Below are 9,925 nucleotides of genomic sequence, written 5' to 3'. Positions count from 1 at the left end.
GGATTTCCGGAAATATTGGCTTGATTTTCTCAAAACTCTTCCAGTTACTAACTTTTGCTCGAATCGCATGAATAATATCAGTTTTAAGCTCAATGGGGCTTCTCCCAATGGTAGAAAATCTCCTATTATTTCTTTCACGCCACAGATAGTAAACCAAGGCAGCCAAAGAAAGGTAACAGAAATTACGTTCATGTCTTCCGTGAGATCTCAGATTGGTCATGAAATCAAATGTTTGTAAAATGTTTGGTCTGAGATAAAATGTGTTCATGAATGGAAAAAGACCAGTAAGAATATAGAAGGAGTAATCACATTCGAAAAAAATATGCGAATGAGACTCCAAATGATTCGAACAGAAACCACATCCAGCGCTAACATTAATACCCCTCATAAAGAGATTGTCGGCTGTTTTTAATTTCCCAATAATGGCCATCCAGATAAAGCAAGCAAAACGAAGCACATGACCTTTGTGCCAACCACCACAAGCCATTGCAGGAGATCACCTGCCACAGTCAACCACAAGCCAGATAAAAAAATTTAATCACATGCATTTATTTTACACTCATCAAATCAACTCCAAAGCATTTCAAATGCACTGCATTCTTTTTAATATACTAAAGAATGGAAAAAAAAAAACTTCAAGTTGCAAATTTGAGCTCAAATCGACGCCAAATTCAGTCAAATTTGGTTCGACTAAGCTCGATTGTTTGATTTGGATCGATTTTGGGTTAGTTCGTTCAATTTGACTTTAATTTGATTAAATTGAATTTAATTTGATTTAATTAAAGCTTGATTTGGGTCATTTTAGTTCGATCGTGCTCGATCGAGTTGATTGATCTCAGTCAAGCTCGAATCGATTTCAATCGTGGTTGATTTAGCTCGATACGAAAATATATGTCAACACAGCGAGTCTGTCGAATAGAGAAAGAAATTGCAATTGGAGAGAGAGAGAGAGAGAGGATTGCAGCAGCTTGTTCGGTTCGATCGCGTGCAACGTTGCGGCGTGTTAACATGGGAGCTACCTGTTATTTTTTTCTCTCTTAAATTTATAAAAAAAAAAGTTTAAATAAAAATTCTGACCGTCATTGGGTTCAAGGCAACTCAATTAAATTAGACAACAACAACATCAACATCAAGCCTTTATCCAACTACGTGGGGTCGGCAACTCAATTAAATTAGAGTAATAAAAAAAAATGAACTCACCAACGATAAATTCAAACATGCCAAGATTCATCTAGACAAATTCTCCTAAGCTCCTTAAAACAAATTGGCAACCTCCTTCAAATAATTTGTGCTAAAAAACTATTTTAAGAAGCATTAAAAGTCAATTTGGGACAACCAAAATTTTTATAAAGATGATCATAAAATTACTGTGAATAAAATAATTTTTAAAAAAGCTGATGTATAAATCAATTTCCTAACATAATTTTCTTTAAAAGTAATAAAAACTAATGATCAAATATTAATTATGATTAAAATATAAAAAATAAAATAATTAAAAAAACGGTCACATTCAAAGCCTAAATCATTGACTTCAAATAGTAAGCTACCGGCCACATTCATTGGACTCTTGGATCAAGTCAGTCTATTCAAATATAATTGAGCAATATGATTCATATTTTACAACAAACAATCATTGGACCTTATTCTTATTTTTACTTATTTACATAGCCCCAACCAAAATTTATAAATAAGGAGTCAAAGGTTAAGCCCGGGATAAAAGCCTATTTAATAAAATCTCAAGGCTTCTCACTCTAGTCTTTAGAAGTTAGTAAAGCTTCGTTTGAGACGCCTTTTTTACTGCTTCTTAAAGCAAATTTTTAGTTAAAAAATTAAAAATTTTGTACTAAAAAATATTTCAATAAACAATAAAAAAAGTATCCCAAACAAAACCTAAGACACCAATTCACACCCACATAAATGTTTAGATCAAACGGAATTCAATCCGTAGGGAAAAAATGTATGCTTAAGTAGGCTATTGTATATGAATTTGTGTGCAATAAAATAAAAATATTATCATAATTAAGTTGAATAAAATAAAATAAAATAAATATTGAGGAAAAAATAAGATAAATCTATATAATATAATTAAGAAATGATTAAATAAAGAAGATAAATAGCCTTTTGACTCATCTGACAGTGCTTTTTATTGCCCGATTATTCCTGTTTTAAATCGAAAATCAATTTTGGGGCATTCTGTGAAAGACAATACAGCTTCTGTTTGAAAGAAAAATAACTATATAAAAATTATGATACGAGAGTTATCAGAAGTTGATCAAATATTGTTTTTTTAAAACACTTATTAAATAAAATTAGGACTTTCATCAATTATTAACAATAATTTCACAAGCAATCGTATGCTTCACAACCGTGAGAATAGGAGAGCGTATATACTATAAACTAAAGGTTACACAGGCAGAAGTTCCTAAAATCCACCACAGGGCCACAATAGTTGGAACAAGCCTAATAAGTTTTCCCCCAAAAAAAAATAAAAAAATAAACCTAGGTTTATAAGAGAAACATTGTTACGCGCGTTTGGAGGCCAATTCAGACGAGCCACATCACCAAATATATAATGCATTGATAACGTGATGCGTCCGAATTAATCTGCGGATGCATCCACACGTAATAATCTCTCCTAATAAGATGAAGGATTTTTCCCCTCATTTCTGAGATTAATTATATTATATAGATGTGAAACGTTGTCTGGAGACCAATCAGAATGCACCACATCACCCCTTCGCTCTGTACCGTAGCTCGATACTGCTCAATATCGCTCGGTACCACTTACTGACGTGGCGCATTCTGATAGAACTTCCTAATAGCATTTTGTGTCCGGCTTCTGCACAGAATAATTTCTCCCTTACTTCTGTGGTGCTCATGTATGTTTAATTAAGCTTTTCTTTTGTGATATCTTTCTTAATGTTTTTTAAAGTAATTTTTTAATACAAAATTTTCTTTTAACTTGAAATTTTTACTAAAAAAATTACTCTAAAAAATAGTAAAAAAAAAATTATCCCAAATGAATCATCAATTCCAGGACAAAAATATACCTCAGATTTCCCCAAACATGCCTTCTTATAATTTGATCTCGAATATAATGCGGTGAAACAGCACTAATAGGTGTGAATAATCCAGATACAATCAATCTCGTATACAATCTAGTTCTTGAGAAGACCACTTACAAACAAATTAATAGGTGAATAATCCAGAGCCTCTTTTGGTTTTACAGTACAAATTTCAAATACTAGATAAAATGCAAGTCTTTAACAATTACTATTAACACTTAGGCTTCGTTTGGGACAGCTTTTTTGTTACTTTATAAAATTACTTTTTAGTTAAAAAATTTATAATTCAATAAATTTTTGTACTAAAACGTCGCTTTAGAAAGCAGCAAAGAAATTGTCCCAAACAAAACCTTAATTTCCATCTCTTAAATTTGAAATAAATTTCTTCTTTAGAAGCAATTCTGCAAGAAATTACTTGTACAAGAATAGACTTTCCTGCAATTGTGCTAAAAGTAATTTACAACTTTCTTTCTATAGTAGAGATAATAGCAAATAAGCAATGCAAAATAGTTTGGACGGTCCTTTGAGAATGGAGCTCATACTCCATTTCATTAGAAAGCCAGGTACAATGATCACATATCCAATACAAAAGAAACCTTCTCATACCTGACCAGTATCAATAACAAAGGAATCCATACATTAGCATTTAAGAGTATGATGATCTGAATCCTTCTGTAAGGGCCACAACTTTGGCTGACACTTTAGGCTGCAACTTCAAGATAGCTTGCCGAATGTCCTGCAAAGATCAGACCATTCTTTAGAAACGAAGTGATATAAATGCAAATTTGAAATCAGAAGGCATGTATGGGTTCACCTCAACTTTGTAACGGGATGAGAAGTGAGTGAGTAAGATTGCCTTGTTGCGAAACCACTGGGAATGCTCCAGGATCTACAAAACAAGAGCAAGATTATGCATGATTAAAATTTAAATAGAAGAATTTCGACCTTGGTTTAGCAGGTTGAGAGAATATAACAGTTAAATAACTTCCACCTAATGTTAGACCTGTCAATATTGGACCCGACCCGAACCCGATCCAAAACCCGGGAATGACCCGGAAAATGGCCTTGCCCGCTCTGACCGGTCCTGCCCGCCTGCCCAGTGGCCCCGCCTACCCGCTTTCCCTCGTGTCGCCGTCGCTCGTGTCGTGTCGCCCGGTTCGCTCGCATCGTGTCGCTGCATGCTTCCGGCCTGCTGCCGCCGCTGCCACGACTGTCGCACAGCCCGTGCTGTCCGTCGCGTGCAGGAAAGCAGGTCAGATCGGGTTGACCCGAACCCGAAGCGGGTCGGGTTCGGGTTCGAAAATTCGACCCGTTTGCAAAAACGGGTCGGGTTGACCTGAACTCGAATAGTGACGGGTCAGTTCCAAGTTCGACCCGTGACCCAAAATTGACACCCCTACCTAATGTCATCTCCAATGTAATTTTAAATTTCTATGTGCTTTGTACACAGTGGCGGAGCCACAAAATATATTTTAGGGGGGGAGGGGGTGGCTAAATTAATTTTTTTTAACTTTTCCCTCAACTTTTTACATCTAGGCTTGGATCGACATAGGAAGTTTAAAATTTTTTTCTAAGAAGGTAGAATATTATATATAAATTAATAAACAACTTACACGAAAAAACTTTGGTAGCATAGAAAAATTAATTTAGCTATTTTGGTAGTAAAAAAACTTCCTCTATAAAAAAACATTTGAAAAATAGCTAGAAAACAGTAGCAAAAAAAATATGATAATTGTCTTAATGGCAAAGCAGTTAGAAAGTTGTCCCAAATAAGTTCTAATTATATAATATTTATAAAAGTAATATAACATAAAATTATATGATATTTTTATCAAATTAAAAAAAATCATGGCAGCACTCATTTTGTATAAAAGTACAATATATATATATATATATAGAGAGAGAGAGAGAGAGAGAGAGAGAGAATACGATGGTGGCGCCAATGTATGTATGTACACGATCTAGAAGTACAGATTATGAAGAAACTTACCTCTCGCAAATGCATATGACCATGCAGTCGTGCATGCTCAATATCAAACTCATCATCTAAAAATGTTGCCTGCAAAGACGATGCATCAACTATGAGGCCAACTAAAAACAATAGGAGAGAATTAAATAATAATAATAATAATAATACAGATTTGATAGGCTTAACTGATAAGAAACAATTTCTCTTTTAACAAGTGAATTATGTGCTTGGAACTTGGATTAGTTCTCCACCAAAATTTTGCACAAGCTAATGAAGTTATTTTTGGTTGACCACGACGCACTTCGGATGAAAAAATATTAGGACCCAACTTCACAATTGTGAAATCTGAATATTAGGACCCAACTTCACCGGTTCTGGTTTACACCAGCCGGCTCAGATAGGGAGGCGGACAAGAGGGGGGGAGGCTTAATTAAACTTTGTTTGGGAGAAAAAATTTGCATTAGGGGCTGTTTAGGGATTGTGAAATGTTCATTTTATTTTAATTAGTCTCTCTTGTTAGGGTTTGGGATCATCTTGAATTTGTGAAATCTGAATTTGAGATCTAGGGTTTGTTGTTGGGCTCTAGGCTTCGGCTAGAGATTTGGAGAGCTGAATCTTACTCTCGAATTGAAGATTCATTGTATCGTGTTGTTGTTTTCCTTCTCTTATTGAATTTCAAGGGTGGTGTTTCTCCCTATTTTCCTAGGGATTATTGTGAAAACTGCACCGTTATTGCTGAATTTTAGTTTTTCTTGTGTTCAGTGGCTGTTTCCTATCACCTTCACACAAGCAGGTTAGTTTTAATAGAAAATTAGATAACGGTACCAGCTTTATGAAGTTAAGCACAATGTATAATTGACTATGCCATAACACGCAATCCATCCTATTTTTAGAAGGACTAAGGTATCAAATATGGTAGCGATTGAGTATAGAACTTAAAAAGGGAAAAATACATCATATAATAGCCCAAGGGGGCATATGCTAATTACAGGGAGTCAAATCAAGACAACAAAACTGAGCCTATTTCAAATCATTTTAAGCCCAATAGCCTATTTCTATTTATGACCGGATTTTTTTTTATTTGAATTATTTGATTGAAGTTTTATCATTTTTTTGGATAACAATAGATTTAAATTTGAATTCCTGAAGGACTAATTTTGTAAACCCATGCAACTATAAAATAAAAAAATTTGATACAAAGAAAACTTTTAGTTAAGCCCCTAAGGCTAGACTATAGCTTCTACCCACTATTCAACCACTACTAAAAGTGAGCTACTATCAATTTTTCTAAGATCATGGTTTTTACTACTAATTGCACCAGCCATCTGTGTTTCCACACAAGCCTCCACTACTTTGACCATATTGTATTTCACTTGTAATTTTTTATTTTGTGGTCAAAAGGCTTCCATGGGACTATTATTGAGTCCCCCATACTACTTTTGTTGGCCATAAATGAGATTTCCCCTCTTGTTTCTGAGTACCATATATATGTTGTAGAAACAAACCCTCTATTAAAATTTTAAGACATTCATCATGACGAATTGCCTACTGAACTTCATCCCATGAGGAACATTCAGCTAGACATATATTTCATGTCATTCATGGTTAACAAATTTAATATACTAAAGGATAAATCCCACTGAGCATGACGAGTTTAGATGCCAAGTATAAAAACTAGTGTAAAAATGATAGTTACAAGAAAGTTATAGTTCATGTGTTCATGTGATTCTTAATATATGTGTTTCATAATCGTAATTAATAAAATCAAGATAAATTATAGATTTCTCGTTCATATTGTAGATGACATGATGTCCAAGTCCCAACACATTTCAAAAATTAAGTTAAACGTATCATAGATCGAGATTCATCCCATGGATGAATGGAAAATAATATTCAACACACCTAATTTGTTAATTAACAGTTTGTTTATTGTCAAATGCACCTAAACTTCCTAAGCATGATGATCTAGGTGCTTAGGTATTCATTGGTAAGTTTAAATTAGTTTACTTTGACGACATGCTGATTTACAACTCGATAGAGACTAAGCAATTTGATCACTTGCGTTAAGTAATGTTTAAGTTAAGAGATGAGAAGTTTCATATTAATCTCAAAAAGTACAAATTTATACAGTTAAAAGTCATATTTCTTGAATTTGTAGCGTCTTTTATGCCTTTAGAACCATATCCCTAAAATATCAGGGGGGTCCTTGCTAAGGTTGACCTCCACTTCTATCTCGAATGTTCAGATTTTCATGGCTTAACTACATTCTTTTGACAGTCCATTAGAAACGACAGTTCTACCATGACCTCTTTGATAGATAATTTAAAAAAGACAAGTTTAATTAAAAGCCTTTGAATTAACAAAAGTATTGATGATTGCATCACAAGTTTTGAAACTCCCTAACTTCAAAAATATTTTTGAAATATTATACAATATCCCTAGTATTCATATAAGAGGGGGTTCTTAATAGAGAATGCCATCAAATTGCCTACTTTAGTGAAAATTTGAATGAGGCTACAACAACAACAACAACAACATCAAGCCTTTATCCCACTACGTGGGGTCGGCTACATGAATCCTTTTTCTCCATTGTGTCCTATTAAAAGCCAAATTCTCGTTTAAATCTAATAAAGAAAGGTCATATCTATAATGACAAGTTGAATGAGGCTATAGTACATTATTTATAGTAGATAATTTTATGCTCATATTTAATCTTTAAGTAATGATAATATTATTTGCTAGCAAAAAAATTATTTTCATTTCTAATACTTAAAAGAAGTTAACCGTAAACATGTCAAGTGGATTGAGTACTTTCAGGATTACAATTTATCTTGGAACCCACAAATGGAATTCAAAATAAACAAGATGGTGACGTCTCCTTACTCTTACAGTTTAATTTATGCACATTAATGCACCTGATTTTGACAAAATACAAGAGGACAATGCGGCATACCTTGGCTTACTTGATTTATCATGATAACAAGGATATTTCATATGTTTCTTATACTACTTCTATTATTAAGAAAGATATCTTTATAAAATTAGTAGGCTTTGAATTCCCATAACCTCTTCTTTTGATCATATTGTTTAAAAAAAGCATGTTGGTGGCATGGAAAGTCACATTGATTGGAATGCAATCATATTTCAGCTAGAGTGCATCCTTTATTGGTCTTCATTAAGAAGGTTGCTAGGATTGTTAATCAGTGTCATACTGTTTGTGGCCATGAAAGTATATTGGTGGCAGTAGATGGATTTTCTAAAATAACTCACTTTATTCCATACTTCAAGACTACTAATGCATATTATTTAGCAAAACTATTTGTTGGGAAAATTGCCAAGTTACAAGACTTAACTAAGATCATAATATTTGATAGAGATATAAGATTAGTTTAAATTCTGAAACATCTTATGAAAATTATAATATACTACGCTTAAATTTTCATCAGTCAAATAGTCACACTAATGATCAAATTGAAGTGGTAAATAGAAATCTTGAAAATCTATAAAGATATTGGGATCTACATCTTTCTATTACTGAATTTGTATACAATAATATTATAAGCAAATCTATGCAAGACACAATTTGAAATTATTCAGAATTTAAATCCTAAAAAGCTATAAATCTTATTCAATTAGCATGTCAATCATATTTTGATTTTGCTACATCTTCCACTACACATACACACACGCACACACATGATCTACATGATGGGGTTACAAATTAAATGGAATTGCATAATTATTCTAACACTAAATATTAAGATAATTATTCGAGAGTATAATGAAAGTGGCTTTCATCATTCATGCTTCGGGAAGATCATATATAATAAAGTACATAGTATGTGGTCATTTCAAAATGTAGAAAAATTAATTTCAATATTTATATTTAGATTTACCTCCCCATATATTAATTAGTCTTATTTTTAGCCTTAAAAATGTATTGACCCATTGAAGAATGTTCCAAACATAGATAATTTCTTGTTGACACTTCCACAGGAGAGATTTCAACTATAGATGTTGCTTCCATAGATCTCATTATTCCAATTATGTCTAGCTACTTAGATTCTAAAAGTATTATTTCATATGAAGCGATACATGAGGAAAATATTAAACAAAATATTTCAGTTAGATGAAAAGGCAAGTATGCTTTAGATGATACCTGAATGATCAAAGAGGAACTACAAAAGCTAGCCCCCGATCTCTTAGATGATTACATGAACATCGCTAGGAAAGTTCTTTGCCCATCAAAAGTTGATACAATACATGCCTTTAAGTGATGAGGACATCGTCAGCATTTTCGATGCCGGAGATCGATGGCCACGAGCATGAGTTGTATTTTCATTATTTTATGTAGTAGTTTATTTTTATTTTATGTTTTTCCGTTTTTGCCCTTATGGGTATTTGGTCGCTATTGTAGCCCAAGGGCATTTTAGTCTTTTGCGTTCTTTGTCATTTTGAGGCCTATTTATATGGCCCTCTTCTCATGTAAGTTTAGTTTTGATGAATGAAAATTTACTATTATGTGTTCTCTTAGTGAGTCCAAGAAGATCTCTTGGTGAGTTCTTCACCCTCTCGATCTCTTAGTGAGTTCGCCGGAGAAGACTAGATCTCTTTGTGAGTTCTAGTTTTCGTACTACCTAATCTTGTGAAAATTCAAGGTGAGGACATTTGAGGTTAGTAAATCCGTAGTCGTCGAAGCCTTGAAATCTCCATTTTCTTCCTCTTTCCCCTTGCCCTTGCCGCCGTCCAATCAAAGAAGCAAAGCCGCCGGCCACCTGTATTTTCCCCCCTGTTTTTGCCGGCCATAAATTCTGCAGCCGCCGGCCAGCCTCCCACCGGCCAGCAGCCGGCCACCCGCCGGCCAGCCACCCGCCGGCCAGTCTCCCGCCGG

At 33.9% G+C, this 9,925-nt stretch overlaps 1 protein-coding gene across 1 annotated transcript in view; it reads right to left on the bottom strand.

Annotated features, from left to right (window-relative positions):
• Positions 1-3,434: 3,434 nt before the first annotated feature.
• The window catches only part of LOC110106103 (tRNase Z TRZ1), a 21,355-nt gene continuing 14,864 nt past the window's right edge, over positions 3,435-9,925 (bottom strand). Inside the window, exons 6-8 of the mRNA XM_020835864.2 lie at positions 5,056-5,124; positions 3,880-3,954; positions 3,435-3,801 (exon numbers count right to left, since the gene is read on the bottom strand). Of these exons, the coding sequence (XP_020691523.1) occupies positions 3,712-3,801; positions 3,880-3,954; positions 5,056-5,124 (234 nt within the window). The 3' untranslated portion in view covers positions 3,435-3,711. The remainder of the gene's footprint in view (positions 3,802-3,879; positions 3,955-5,055; positions 5,125-9,925) is intronic.

Source organism: Dendrobium catenatum, unplaced genomic scaffold (genome assembly GCF_001605985.2).
Source record: "Dendrobium catenatum unplaced genomic scaffold, ASM160598v2 fragScaff_scaffold_1263, whole genome shotgun sequence".
Taxonomy (NCBI): domain Eukaryota; kingdom Viridiplantae; phylum Streptophyta; class Magnoliopsida; order Asparagales; family Orchidaceae; genus Dendrobium; species Dendrobium catenatum.
This window is presented reverse-complemented; position numbering and strand designations above follow the sequence as displayed.